Genomic DNA, 15,407 nt, shown 5'->3' with positions numbered 1-15,407 from the left:
CACATGGAGGCCTCCTGCAGGTCTCGCTCGAGATGCTGTGATGTGGTCGTCTAGCACAGCAGATGAATTCACTAGACACCTGGAGCTGCTCTTTCAACCCTTACAGGTGTTTATGTTTGGTAACTCTTCTGTAAATCTACGTGCTTTGTCCCAGATAGAATCTGACATTTAAAGCACAAAGGATAAGAATGAAGTTGGGGCAGTAGGAATCCAAGTTTACACACTCAACAGTCAAATTTTTTCAAAATAATATCCATCAAAGTTCAAAATAAGTATTCCATGTAATACTTATTTTTTTAATGTAAAAATAGTTGATTTCTGAAAGGTGGCCTTTTTTAAGTCATCAGCTCATAATACTTACAGAGTCTTTGTGTGCCATGCACTCCATTAGAATCTCAAAAAGGTGCTTAGACTGTCTAATGCTAAAGTTGAACATGTTCTGAATCAAACAGAAGATCTCTTCTTTCACCTGAGGGCGCAGAATCCTGGCAGAGAAATAAATGGGCATAATTTGATGAAACCCACAGAAGAGACCAAGCCAGTAGCACCAGTGCAAGAAACCCCATCTGGGTACCCAACCCAGAAGGCTGTCTTCAAGACAGCCCATGAGCAAGAAGCAAATGCATGGCAGGAGAAGAGGGCTGCAGAGAAGAATGAACTCTAATGTGGCAGTATTCATCACCCAGGCCCCCTGAAGCAATACACGCTAAGGTAGTGTCTTCAAGCTGTCAAGGCTCCAGAATGCAGTGGCTTTTCTTAGTTTGGACATAATAGTCACAAACTGTCCGGACGCCTAAAATTAGGCCATTGCTCAGCTAAGAAAACAGTGACTCTCCCGGATACAAGCAGGGTCTGATACACAGTCCAGACACTGAGAGAGGAATGACTGTCTCAGCCTGACCTGTGACAGTACCTGACCCACAAAAAAATGCACAGCTTGAAAGCCCAAAGTGGAAGAATGAATAGTCACAGTGTTTTCAAGACGGAAGGGACAACAACTCACCCCCCATCCTCCAAATGTTTGTAAGTGAAGGCCAAGAGGTCCGCAGCTCTGCCTGTGCCCTCACACACCACCACAGCTTCTTTGTTCTTCACCGTCTCCCATACCAAGAGGATGACATTGGGGCCTCCTTCCACCACCAGCCCCACCACAGGCACACCTTGTCTCGAGCCTGTTTCAGGTCACAAATAGTACCACACTGTTACAGAGTTGTCCTGTCTATGTCAGCCAGCCACATGGATTTCTACACTTAAATCCTTCAGCTACCACGAGTCTCTTCCTGTTTCATTAAATCAAGACCAAATCAGAAACCTGGACTTCAGACAAAAGGCAGCATAAATATGGTGAGGAAATCTTCAAGCTTTTGCTGGCTAAAAGATCAATAAAAGCCTTCAATGACAACAACAACAAAGGGGCCTGAAAACTTTTTAATGTCTCATTTTTGTAAATTCTAAAAGAATTTAAAAATAAGCAGAACTGTAGAATAGATATCAGTGTCTCCATCATCATCAAAAACAGCCAAGCTTTGTCAGTTCAACAAACTTTTAGTGGTGGGAAGGGCAACCCTCAATGTCTTTTCTATTTCCGCATGGTACATCTTTCACTATTTGAATTTCTTATCATGATTAAATATTACTTTATCAAATCAAGGAGACAAAAAAAAAGCTGCAGCAACTATTGAGCCATTCTTTTATAAAAGCTACTAAATGGAAAAGTTATAAAATGACATTTTATAATAATACATCCTATTTATATTTTCAAATTCCTAGGTATAAATATGTATTTTATAGGTATATATGTTCATGGCTATATGTATAGCATGTTCTATAAGTGAACAGAAATCTCTGAAAGAATGCATCATAAACCACTCACAGTGTAGAAGATGATGATTTGGAAAAATGTTTAAAAGTGACTTTTTGGTATTTTGAAACAAGTTCTAATTATATAGCTGAGGTTGGCCTTTATAATATACCCTGCATGTTACTTTTACATCTATATATATGGTTTTACATTTACAATATTTTATCCTTGAGCGACAGAGAACTTACATTGGGTAAAGTGTCTTCAGAGCCATGCTGTGGCCTTCCTCGTGCCATCGCCTACTCTCACAGATAGTGGGTTGTGGTAGTTTGAATGAAAATATCGTCCATAGGCTCCAAGAGAGTGGAACTATTAGGAGGTGTAACCTTGTGGAGTAAGTGTGGTCTTGTTGGAGGAAGTGTGCCACTGGGAATGGGCTTTGAGGTTTGATATGGTCAAGCTCGGCTCAGTGCAACTCACGGCCCATTTAGTGATGCCGAAATAAAAGGCCTCCAAGCCTCCTGAGACCCTTTCTGTAAGGGCTCTCTAACTTGCCTGCCTACTCCTGTTCCACAAATGTCAAAAGGCCGCCTGTTATTTCTCCTCTGTCCTAATGTCCCCAACAATTCTGTATAAGCCTACATCCTGCCTTCTTCTATCGTTTGGCTCACGTGTGTGAAGTGGCTCCTCCAAGGCAGCAAACACTTAGGTCTGTCCACCCTAAGCAAATGGCAAGGAGGCTCCTCATTTACCAGCGAGCCCCAGCCAGATGCAGACCTCTGATGGAACTTACAGCTGTGTATCTTCTGCATTGAGAGATGTTTCTCCAGGTCCCGCCTGAGCTTCATTTCGTTTCCGTACTTGCCCACAGTCCCATCGTCACACAGGATGAAGTGAGAATGCATACAGTTGAGTGTGGTGAGCTTGCTGAGTGGGTTACTCAGAGTCTGGTACATGCACACCACCTGAGAGACGGCAAAGGCAAGAGGGTATCAGAGCTCCTAGTCCTTCCCCAGACTTCACTGATCTAAACCCTGTCCCTGTGCACTAACGGAGGACCTTTCCAGATTAAAAGGCCAGCTTACTTTTTAGGACAATGTATCTCAACAAGTGTATCTTTTTTTTAAAAAAATTTTCCCGTCTCTTCTAGATCAAATGAGGTACTAGGTCAATATGCTCCTCCCAGTGCATGAAAAAGGCATGCTCCACAACACCCACACGTACGCTACCCCTCTCAACAGGATAAGCACACAACCACGGGATTTGATGTTATGCTAGACATATCAATAAAATGTGTCTAAATACTGATTTCTCGTTTTTGTACTTACCTTGTTTCTGGCCACTAAACTTTAGTTCAAGGTTGGATACCAGGCCAAGCCTACACCTCTATTCAGAAGTTGTTCTAATACACTTCAGAATATTCTTTTGGCACTATTTTCCACATATTCCAAATGAAATGTGGAATAATAAACAGCTACGTGGCATCAAGGACTTTTTTACATTTGTGGACTCTCCCTTAAGCTGCTGCACTTGTTATTTCCATGTGTAAAACCAGCCTAATTTTAACTCTGAGTAATTTCTATCTCCCTTTTCTTGTGTATGAGCGAGGATAATGCCCATTCCAATGGCACAGGGTTTCTGTGAAATTTCAAAGAAACAACAGGCACTAGACTTTAACAGTTAACTTTATAATTCAAGCTACAATTTTAATGCTATGAACCAAAAAGAAAATCACTGATAGGTTTACTACATGTTTTGTATTTATAGAAAGTAAGGATAAATAATACAAAGTAAAAACTGGGAGAGATGATGAATACTGGCAATATTATTGCTGGGCTGAATCATAGTAGTGGATAAGGAGATGTACAGAGATCATAAACCTCATAAACAACCAGAGAATATAATCAGAAGACTTGGCTATTGCCAAAATGGAGAGGGAGGGGTAGATAAAAATGAATTCCGTTGCACCCTGTTGGTAAAATATAAATTTTTACCATTCTCTAAAAGACAAGGTGTCAATGTACACAACTGCCTCCACTTATTCCTAGGGAAATAAACAATCTAGGATTAAGTTGTATATTTTATTATAATATTAATAATGTTGGCTGAAAATTTGAGAAACAGAAAACCATGTAACTGGACAATCAGGGGAATAATTGACTCAGTTATAGAGCAACAAAATACTATTCGCCATGAAAAGTCAAAGTCTGTTTACTGAAGCCTAAACAACAAGAAATTTCTCTAGGAAGAAAAAAAAGCAAGTACAACTAGCCTCTAATGCCTTCCTTTGTATTAAAAATCAAGAACATTCAAAATACTAAGAATATATAATAATATTCTTTATATATATATATAATTCTATAATTCCTGATTGTTTCATGGTTCTTCTTACTCTAGGTAGTTTATTGTATATATATGTAATAATATAAAGGTATACATAAAAAATAAAAAAATATTTAATAAAAAAATAAAAAGCTAAAAACAAAAAAAAATTCAAAAAGTTGTGAGAGCAGATATAATTTTGTTCAAGTACTCAGGATACAAAAAAGGCTCCACTTGACAAAAATGATACCTTTGAACATGAATCATCATCCATCACTCACTGGGATGAATGGATGGGATGATTGGAACACTTCAATTTAAACTCATGAGCTTAAAACAAAGAGCCATTTCCACCTCTGAAGGATAATAGGTGAGCATCTCAAGGTTTTGAAAACTTGCCAAATAAGGTATCGCATATTATTCTGCTCTTCCTATGTTCTTGTGTACCATGAGATAAAATAGCTGTTAATGAAATATGTTGTTCTTTATAGGATGTTTAAGCTAATAAGCATACAAAGAATGCTATGATTAAATATCATTTGTAACCTACATTGGTTAGTTTGTTTTTGTTTGGGGGGTTGTTGTTTTTTGTTTGTTTGTTTGTTTGTTTGTTTTGGCAAGTTGATACAGGCTAGAGTGATCTGAAAAGAGGGAACCTCAAATTAACAAAATGCCTTGATCACATTGCCTTATAGGCAAGCTATGGAATTTTTTTTATTGACAATTGATTTGGAAGAGTTCAGCCAGCTATGTGTGGTGCCAACCCTGGGCAAATGGTCTTGTGGTGCATAAGAAAGCAAACTGAGCAGCTCAGAAGGAGTAAGTCAACATGCATCATTCCTTCATCGTACAGTTTATTGAAATTCCGATTCTAAGTTAATATTCAATATCTTTATCAAACCCAGAAAATTCCAGTTATGAATAACAAGTCCTAAGCATTTACACACCTGTTAGTATGAAAACCTGAACATTATTCATTATTTAACTTAAGAATCCTGTTGCAAATGGTGCTGGTCTAACTGATGTCTATATGTAGAAAAATGCAAATAGATTCAAATTTATCATCCTGCACCAAACTCAAGTCCAAGTGGATTAAGAACCTCAACATGAAACCAGACACACTAAATCTGTTAGAAGAAAAATTGGGGAAGAGCCTTGAACTAATTGGCACAGGCAACTTCCTGAACAGAACACCAGCAGCCCAGGCACTAAGATCCACAATTAATAAATGGGCCCTCGTGAAACTGAAGAGCATCTGTAAGGCAAAGGACACTGTCAACAGAACAAAGCAATGGCTTACAGATTGGGAAAAACATCTTTACCAGCCCTACATCCAACAAAGCGTTAATATGCAAAATATATAAAGAACTCAAGAAATTAAACACTAACAAACCAAATAATCCAATTTAAAATGGGGTACAGAATTAAACAGAGAATTCTCAAAGGGGAATATCAAATGGCCTAGAAACACTTAAAGAAATGCTTACCTACATTTACACTATGGAATACTACACAGCTTTAAAAAACAAGGAATTCCCAAAATTTGTGGACAAATGGATGGAACTAGAACCAGAGGGTCCTAGAAACCTACAAGAAGAACATCATCATGGGTGGATCAGGGCCTGGTGGGGGGGGTTGCTAAAACTATTGCACTAACCAAGGACAATGCAATAGTAAACATAGAACCCCTACTCTGATCTACCCAATGGACAGGACATTCTCCACAGTTATGTGGAGAGAGGGGACTGACTTTGACATGAATTCTGGTGCCCCATATCTGACCACCTCCCTTTGTGGGGAGGCCTGGTGGCACTCGAAGAAAGAATAAGCAGAATACCAAGATGAGACTTGATAGCCTATGACCATATAGTGGGGGTCGAGGCCCCCCTCGGTCATAGACCTAGGGAGGGGAATAGGGTGAAAGTGGGAGGGGGGAAGAATGGGAGGATACAAGTGATGGGATAACAATTGACTTGTAATCTGAATAAATTAATAAAGTTTTTAATAATGAAAAAAAAGAAAGGATCATAATAAGCGAGTTAACCCAGAAGCAGAAAGACTCAAATGGTATATACTCATTTATAATTGGACACTAGCCCAAGGGGCATGCCCCATGAAAGTCTTCACTTACCAGAAAATTGGGATAGATGTGAGGACATCCTATTGGGACTGTAGGTGAGAGAAGTATGGGAGAATGGGGAAATAGAAGGATCCAGAGGGTCCTAGAAACCTACAAGAAGAACATTATGATGGGCACATCTGTGCCCAGGGGGCGCTGCTCAAACTATGGCACCAACCAAAGACAATATGTGCAGAAAACATCGAACCCCTACCCAGATCTAGCCAATAGACAGGGCATTCTCTACAGTTGAGTGGAGAGCGAGGACTGACTTTCACACGGACTCTGGTGCCCCATATTTGACCATGTCCCCTTGATGGGGAGGCCTGGTAGCACTCAGAGGAAGGATAGCAGGCTAACAAGATGAGACTTGATACCCTATGATCATATAGAAGGGGAGGAGGTCCCCCTCAATCACAGTCATAGGGGAGGGGAATGGGGTGAAAACGGGAGGGAGGGAGGAACGGGAGGATACAAAAGATGGGATAACAATTTAGATGTAATATGAATAAATTAATAAAAAAAAAGAAATTCTCACCATCCTTAGCTATCAGGGAAATGCAAATCAGAACAACTCTGAGATTCCATCTTACACCTACCAGAATTTCTAAGATAAAAAACTGGCAAGGATGTGGAGAAAGGAGAACACTCCTCCATTGCTGGTGGAGTGCAGGCTTACATAACCATGTTGGAAATAAATCTGGTGCTTTCTCAGAAAATTGGGAATAGTGTTACCTTAAGACTCAACTATACCACTCCTGGGCATATACCTGAAAGATGTTCCACCATACAACAAGGACATTTGCTCACCTATTTTCATAGCAGCATTATTCATAATAGCCAGAATCTGGAAACAACCTAGACATTCCTCAACTGAAGAATAGATAAAGAAACTGTGGTACATTTACACAATGGAATACTATTCAGCTATTAAAACAAGGACATCTTGAAATTTGCAGGCAAATGGATGGAGTTAGAAATGATCATCCTAAGTGAGGTAACCCAGACCCAGAAAGACATGCATGGTATATATTCACTTGTAAGTGGATATTAACCCAAATTTGATCTCTGAGAGACTCCACCCAGCAGGGAATTGGGACAGATACTGGGACTCGAAGCTGGACTCTGGGTGGAGTGCTGAGAGTTGTAGGGAAGAGTGGGAAGATGGAAGGTCCAGGAGGGAGCAGGAGCTCCACAGGGAAACCATAAAGGCCTGCGGATCCGGACACAGGGACGCCTGCACCACCTGATGCAGCAACTGAGGACAATGCATGCAGAGACACAAGACCTTCAGTTCAGATGTAGCCGATGAACAGCTGATTTTCCACATTGGTGAGGCGGACTTCTGCTGAACCTCTGACATGCACTCTAGTGCCCACGATTTGGTCATTGCAAAGAATTCAACCCCCAGAATGCACATTTAAAAAAAAAAAAACCAGGGTGCTATGAGGTGGGATAAAAGCTAAGCATGACAGTACATGTTTGTACTTCCAGCACTGGGGAGACAGAGTTGGCAACCTCTGAGGTTGTCTCGCTGGCCAGTCCAGCCTACTCAGTGAGATCCAGATCAGTGACAGACCTTGTCTCAAAAGAAAAAAGGCAAGGCACGTAGGGCACCTGACGAACAATATCAAGATAATGTTCTGGCCTCCACACAGTCTACATACCTATATGTGCACCTACCTATATGTGCACCTGTATGCACACATACATACATTCTTACACACACATATTCTTACACACATACACACACATACACTCTCACACACACTCACTATTTTATTTATATATATATATACATACACACACACACACACACACAATCAACACACAGGAATGAATAAAACAGTGTAAGCTGGGGAAAGAGAATTGGAAGGTGCCAGCTAAACTGTGATTTGTACCCTGTGCAAAACACTGGAAGGATCCATACATTAGCTGTGTGAAGAACAGACCCACTGAAGAATTTGACAAGGAGAATAGCACGGTCCAATTTATACCCCATAGGAAGGATTCTGCTTTTGCACTGAGGCTGGACTACAACAGAGGACAAGAGTGAGAGAAAAGAAGATGTTTACAAGTGTTTGTATGTCAAAGCATGGCCACTTGGATCTTCCTCCACTTGGAAGGGGGAAGAAGTCAGATTCCTGGGATATTCTGAAGGTAGAGCTGAGAGTTGATTGATAGGGTGGGTTTGAGGCATTCCACAAAAGGGTTTCTCTAAACTTAATCCAAGCTTTTTGTCTTAGGAAGTTATAAGATGGGACTGGCATTTTGTGAGATAGGGTGACAGCTGTAGAGGGAAGGCAGATGACAGTTTGGGATGTATCACATTTGAGGCGACTTATCAGGCATTTGGGTATATTGTAAAGTACGCACTTCAGAGGCTTGTTCATTTTCCTTGGTTGTGAAAGCATTGTCTACTCACGTCTTTTCCAACCAGTTCTCTCTGGTTCTCAATGACACCCCAAGGAGGGATTCCAACTGTACAGATTTTCCTCAGAGACATAGAAGAGTGGGCTTTTAGGGCATCCCCAACATGCTTGGACACTCCTATGGAACAACCAGAGTAGAAATCGAAATTCCGCTCACAGAGCATGCTAAACAGACTCTCACAGACACAAAGAGATGATGATGTGAAAACGTCACTTTTAAGGTAGGCTCCTAGCACAATGGGTTTGATGCTGGCTTCTTGGCTGTCTCTCTCTCTCCTCTCTTACCCGCTCTTCCTCTTATCTCTAAGCGAGGGCCTGAATAATTCTCCTCTTCCTTAACAAATTTCTAACACTGGACACTTCTCTTTCCTTGCTAGAGGGTCCCATTTACTGCTTGACATCATGAGGATTCTAGCATTCTCCCATGAACCAGTAAAATACCATGCAGATTAACTCTGATGTAAAGGCATGTGGCTCAGAAAGCACTGTGTTGGGGTGGGCTTTTTGGTTTGCATTGGTTTGCCTTTCTCCCTAATATCACCACATGTCCTGTGAGCAGAGCAGAGACTCAGTAACAGGCTACGTGATGCACAGTTAGAGAGAAGAAGAAGAAGAAAGGAAGGGAGGGAGGGAGGCATGAGCTTTACCTGTGTTTATGCCTTCTGTAATGATCCATGCTCCTGTGGTCTCTGCAGCCTTGACCAGACCCTGGCTAAAGGTCTCTTTGATCTTAGAGGACATCTTGAAGTTCTGGAGACCCCCATAGACAGAGATCACAAGCTTGGGCAGCTCCATGTTCCACTCCTTCACCATTAAATGCAACAGGTGATCCGATTTTGTATCACAAGAAGTTCTAATGTACTGGAAGGACAGCACAGAACCATGAACAGAAGGCAGGGAAGCATGCAAGTCAGTAGAGACAATGAACACACAGCAGGGCCACTGAGGTGGCCACAGCCTGGCAGGACATGCCCAGGGCCTCTCTGAAAGTTTAACTTTACCTAATGGTAATATTTGTTTTTAAAGGTTCCACATTCACTCCAACTTCCTTCTGGGAATTGTAAATCACTACAAGGAAGTTGGTTTGGCCTCCACAGTTCTTCTGAAGGCTGGAGATTAGGCAAAAACACTTCCTCAGTCCATCAGCAGAGCCATCTGGAGAGAGCTTTACAAGGCCGATGAAATATGGCTTTTCATAAATGCCAGAGCTTTGCATTTACTTGATCCGCTTCATGTTTTTGTAAAATTTTAAAAATTCAGGAGCATGAACATCTATGCTATCTTTTTTTAACACACCTGCCAATCATTTCTTTGTATACAATTATTCCCCTGAGGAAATTTTCTTTTCAAAATAATCACCCTCATCTGTGAGAGCCTCAGTCCAAAGGAAAGAAAGAAAGAAAGAAAGAAAGAAAGAAAGAAAGAAAGAAAATCAGCGATGTCACATCAGAGAGAGCCACTAAGTCACTGCAGCTCCTCTGACATTCCTGGCCATGACTGGCTACTACAGGCCACTTAAGTTTTGCACAGTGAGGTGAGTTTGCCTTCCTCAAACAGAATCCTAACCAACCACAGGGATAAGCCAGCATTATGAAAAGAAAGGTGGGCATTATTAGGAAACCATGAATTACAGGTCTATGTCCTCCCCCAAAAAAACAGAAGGAAAGCATGGGTGGAATCACACACACAAGCAAGTACAAATGAGCACAGTGGCCTCTAAATTAATGACAGCAACTTAAAGTGTGTTACCATTCATCCTTCAACTCGCTACTATAGGACCACTTCATTTCATAATTAAAATATTGGAATTTCTAGCTAACAGCTGTCATAACACTGATAAAGAATAGTAGGTTGATCATTAGCCCATCTGTGAGAGGTGCCGCTGAGATGCCAGGCGTTACAGCACACTGCAGTAGCAGGGCAAACACAGGCAGACGCTTACTAGATGGTTTTGTTGCTGAGACCAATGGCAAGGGCAAAGGGTTATGCCTACCTACCCGTGCCCCTAACTCTTCTCTCAGGTGAGCTCTCTTTGCCTCTAAGTCCTCCCCCATATTATCCATATGGACTATCCAAGGAGGTGCTGTTTCTTATACAAACATTGATAAGGAACTAAGTTATTAGCACTGGCCTCTTCTGCCCAACGGACGACTGAACACCTCTCTTCTGTTTCTTTTCTAAGTGACTCACTCCTCTGGACAGAACCTAACAGACAGATTGTCTCAGATTCATTGTAGAATGAGGTGAGAGGGATTCTGGGAAGGAGACTGAAATAGAAACAAAAGATAATCTGTTTCTTTGGTGCTCTTCAACATGAGCCTGAAGGATAGAGGAAGCCCAGGCAGCCCTTCCCTGCTGAGACATATAGTAAAATGTACTCAGGTAAATACATTGTTACGACAGCCAAAAGCTGAGTCTAAAGCAAGCTTGTTGTAGGGACTGCAGAGATGGCTCAGGGGTTAAGAGCCCTAGGAGCTCTTCCAGAGGACACAGGTACTCAATTCCTACCACCCACATGGAGAGTTACAACCATCTGCAACTCCAGTTCCAGGAGGTCTAGTGTTTTCTTCTGACCTCCCTGGGCACCAGGCACACATGCGATGTGGACATACATGCAGACAAACATCTGTACACTTAAAATAAAGCCAATTTAAAAAAAAAGCTAATCATCAAGAGATACGTCTAGCCATATTTTCAATTGTCCTGAATGTCCTCTGACCTTTTTACAAGCCAACCGGCAGCTTCACTGGGCCCATTCAACTTGTTCCCCTTCAGATCTCAGCTTAACACACGAGCCTGTTTTCTCGACTTTTGAATGCTTTCTCATGGCACACAGTGTCCTCTCATAGAAGGGGCTATCTTCTTCACATTCGCTCAAACAACCCGTGTTACATTCTCACGGCACCCGCCACTTTGTGATGCATGTACATTTATTTCCTGTTTCCCTCAAGCAATGTGAGTACAGGAAACCTATTCGCTTTGGGCCATAAGGAGTAGAGAGGGACACAGTAAGTAATGAATGCACAGAAAAGGGAGTACATGGAGGTGGTTAGAATAAACAGTGTCTGGGGTTGTGGGACAATAAGGAGAGTTCTTGGCTTGCACATAGAAGGTCCTGGGTCCTATCCCCAGTATTGCAACAAACAAACAATAACAATAAGAGAAAAACAAAAAGATATATATATATATATATATTCTTCTACAAGATTCAAGTTCAATTCTTAGCACTCACAGTAGGTGGTTTACAACCACCTGTAACTCCAGCACCAGAGCATCCAATTTCTTCTTCTGGCCTCCACCAGCACCCCTACACATGTGCCACACACACACACACACACACACACACACACACACACAATCTTAGGGGGAAAACGACAAAAGAAAGGAGAATCAAACTTGAAAGAAAAATTGCACAGAAGGGGACTGGAAGATGAGGGGGATTTTTTTCTGTCAACAAGAGGACGTATAACTACATGTGGATTCCTCTAGAACTGCACTGTAGCTCTATGAAAAGGAACATCTGCTTCCATCCAGCCATTTGATAGTCGCCTGCAGAAGATGGCTGGTACTCAGCTTTCCTAGGGTGGTTCCACTTGGGACATCTGCTGCTAAGAAAACAGCAGGACATTAACACTCTCAGAAGAGAGCAGCTGAGGAACAGCTGGCCTCCTAACACTGTATGCTAGAGTTTGGATGTGCAGTATCCCCAAATGCACATCAGTAAAGGCCCACACACCAGCCTGTGGCAGGAGTGGGAGATGGTACAAGCTATAGAAGGTAGAGCCCAGTGGGAAGAAGTTAGGACACTGGGATTGCAGCCTGTAAAAACATTGTTACCCTTGTCCCTGTGCCCTACTTTTTCCTGGGTGCTGTTTAAAATCAGGCTGTGCCATGCCCAAGTCACTGCATATCCTGGAAAACCACAGTGCTACAGGCTGCACCTTGTCTGAGCGACTCCGTTTTACAGGGGTCATTTAGCTCCACTTTGCCTGTAAATGCGCAGGTGGGGTGACTCTTCACATTGATTGGCCACACAAATGGCCCAAGGAACAGACTGTGAAACTTACCCCTAAAACTTAAACGGGTACAACTCTACAAATTTATAAAGTTCACTGAGACCATATAGGGACACATAGCTGTATTAAACTCATATCGAGAAAACTAATTTTGAGAACTTACTAAACACACCAAACTGAAGAAGGGGTAGAACACCCTTACCGGGACTCCATGATGCCAAAACCCCCTAACAATAAAATGATGATGAACTCTGAAATACTGTCATCTGATCACCCTCGGTGTGTGCAAAGGGACTAATAAGCAGAGAATTCATAACTGTCCCAGGAGCCTCACCCTAGCTTGGTCCCCACTGTTAAATTGTCATCTGTTCACCCATCTGGACCTAGTTCTATACCTGGAATGCAGACAATGCCCCTCATACCTAAGGGAAGAGAGGACAAGGGTGGATTTGACAATGGATCGATGACATTGACACCTTTTCAGTGAAGCCACGTCATGTGGCTCACTGTCCTTAGAAGTACATTGGCAGGGTCTTTTGTCCAAGACTAGTAAAGTGGTTTTGGGTGATCAGCAGACCTTGGAGTGGTAGATATGTTCTCCATCTTGGAAGTTAATGGTGCCAAAGGTGTCCGTAGGGCTTTTCACTGTGTGCTTCTCAACAGACCACTGTTCGTTTCCGTTGCCTTCAACAGCGGAGAGGCTCCAGGCATAATCTAGCCCGTGATGTTCGTGAATCAGCCGGCCACAGTAACACCTGAATTCAGGAAAACAAGTCACTCAGAGTGGAAAATTGGTGCAGTACTTCTAATCCTCAGATCGATGTATAGATGTCACATCTTTTTTTTTTTTTTCACATCTTAATAACTCTTAAAATTTCACATTAGGCTCACTGAGCTTGGCTATAAGCTCCTTTACCCTGTAAGCCATCTCACCAGCCCATACTTCTCCTTCGTAACATGGATATATACTCTGTCAACCATGTGATAAAAGATCATAACTATGTATAATTGGACTTTATTTCTTCTCTCTCTCTCTCTCTCTCTCTCTCTCTCTCTCTCTCTCTCTCTGTTTTCTGTTGTTTCATTTGTTTATCTGGCTCTTTTTTAAAAGATAGAATCTCACCAGGATGCTCTGGCTAGTATTGAAATCCTACTTTAAATAAATGATTCTTCTGCCTCAGCCTCATGAGTAGTTGGACCACAGAAGGTGCCATTAGATGTGACTCCACATCCTTTCAAATAAAAATAGTTGGGATGAGGGAAACAAAAGCTTTTTCTATTGATACAGTGTTTCAGTGTTCATCTATTTTTCCCTTCACTTTATAACTCTACTAATATACAATATATATTTATATAATTTGTAAGTAAGTATGCATGCAATACATATATTTGAATACAAATCCCAAAATGTTCAGTGGTGTGGTATAGAGTAAAACATGTAAAGTCTATGTTTTGTTTTGTTTTGTTTCGGGGGAGGTTGTGTGTTTTTGTTCTGTTTTGTTGGGTTTTTTTTTTCAGGCAGGGTTTCTCTGTGTAGCCTTGGCTATCCTGGGCTCACTTTGTAGGCCAGGTTGGCCTCAAACTCACAGAGATCCACCTGCCTCTGCCTCCCTGAGTGCTGAAATTATAGGTATATGCCATTGTGCCCAGCTTCAAAGGCAGAAACCTTTACCATGGTCCCTAATATATGTATATTCATTTATAAATACTATTATATGCTCTTATCAGTCCACATAGTAAATGTTGGTCAAAATAGAAGTTGAATTATAAATGCACTGAATCATTCACTGTTTTTCTGCTCATAATTATTATAAAATATTGTAACTGACTACGTAACCTGAACACTCATCAATAAGGATGTACATAGGGGCCTAGGTCCATCGCTCCACTGGAAGAACGCTTGTCTTAACAAGAGAGAAGGGCATAGGCTTGGCACAAACATGGGGCATGGTGGAATACACCAATAATTTCATCAGTACAAAGGTGGAGAAGGGAGAATCAGAAGTTCAAGGTTACCCTTAGCTCATTTAATAACATCTGAATAGCAAGTTTAAAGACAGCTGGGCCTACGTGAGACCCTGTCTGAAAAGCAAGAAGCCAGCAAGTCAGGTGTGGTGAGGAACTCCTGTAATCTCAGCTACTAGTGAGAGTAAGACCAAACAATTAGAAATTGGAGGCTACCCTAGGCAAATTAACAAGACTTCAAGACTCTCTCAAAATTTAAAAATATAAAAATCAAATAATTTAAAAAAGTTAAAGTTTCTGAGTTTAACCAATATTAACTTTGTTCTACTGACAAAAAGGAAAGGTAAGCCCATTTGTTGGCATGTACATTAAAATGTGCATCACTATTAAAATTTGTACAGCAGTTCAGTTTTGTTTATTGTGCAGTGTTGGTGTTTTGCCTGTTTTATGCAAATATAACATGTGCAACTCATATGTCAAATATCTCACTGCATAGCCAACACAGAGCTACATTTTATCCAAATACAATGAGATAGGAAAATAAAATGTAATGTTCCATACATGCTTTATGTGGTAAAAGTTCTTATCAAATATCCTAAGATGTTTCCATGTCTTAATAACTCAGGACTTCCCTTAGATTCAAGTACTATGCTCAATCAAGCCAACAAAACACACACACACACACACACACACACACACACACACACACACACACACTCCCCACATCCCTTTTGTACCTCCATCCTTTGCAG

The 15,407-nt window shown here is 41.3% G+C and overlaps 1 protein-coding gene across 4 annotated transcripts in view; it reads right to left on the bottom strand.

Annotated features, from left to right (window-relative positions):
• Window positions 1-15,407, bottom strand: part of Trpm6 (transient receptor potential cation channel subfamily M member 6) — a 91,551-nt gene that overhangs the window by 51,162 nt on the left and 24,982 nt on the right. For all 4 annotated transcript variants that reach the window (XM_051146223.1, XM_051146225.1, XM_051146224.1 and 1 more), the window contains exons 4-9: window positions 13,268-13,445; window positions 9,322-9,535; window positions 8,668-8,792; window positions 2,595-2,766; window positions 1,004-1,172; window positions 362-485 (exon numbers count right to left, since the gene is read on the bottom strand). In XM_051146223.1, the coding sequence (XP_051002180.1) occupies window positions 362-485; window positions 1,004-1,172; window positions 2,595-2,766; window positions 8,668-8,792; window positions 9,322-9,535; window positions 13,268-13,445 (982 nt within the window). The remainder of the gene's footprint in view (window positions 1-361; window positions 486-1,003; window positions 1,173-2,594; window positions 2,767-8,667; window positions 8,793-9,321; window positions 9,536-13,267; window positions 13,446-15,407) is intronic.

This window comes from Acomys russatus, chromosome 5 (assembly GCF_903995435.1).
Source record: "Acomys russatus chromosome 5, mAcoRus1.1, whole genome shotgun sequence".
Taxonomy (NCBI): domain Eukaryota; kingdom Metazoa; phylum Chordata; class Mammalia; order Rodentia; family Muridae; genus Acomys; species Acomys russatus.
The sequence above is the reverse complement of the archived record's forward strand: the minus strand, read 5'-3'. Positions and strand labels throughout refer to the sequence as shown.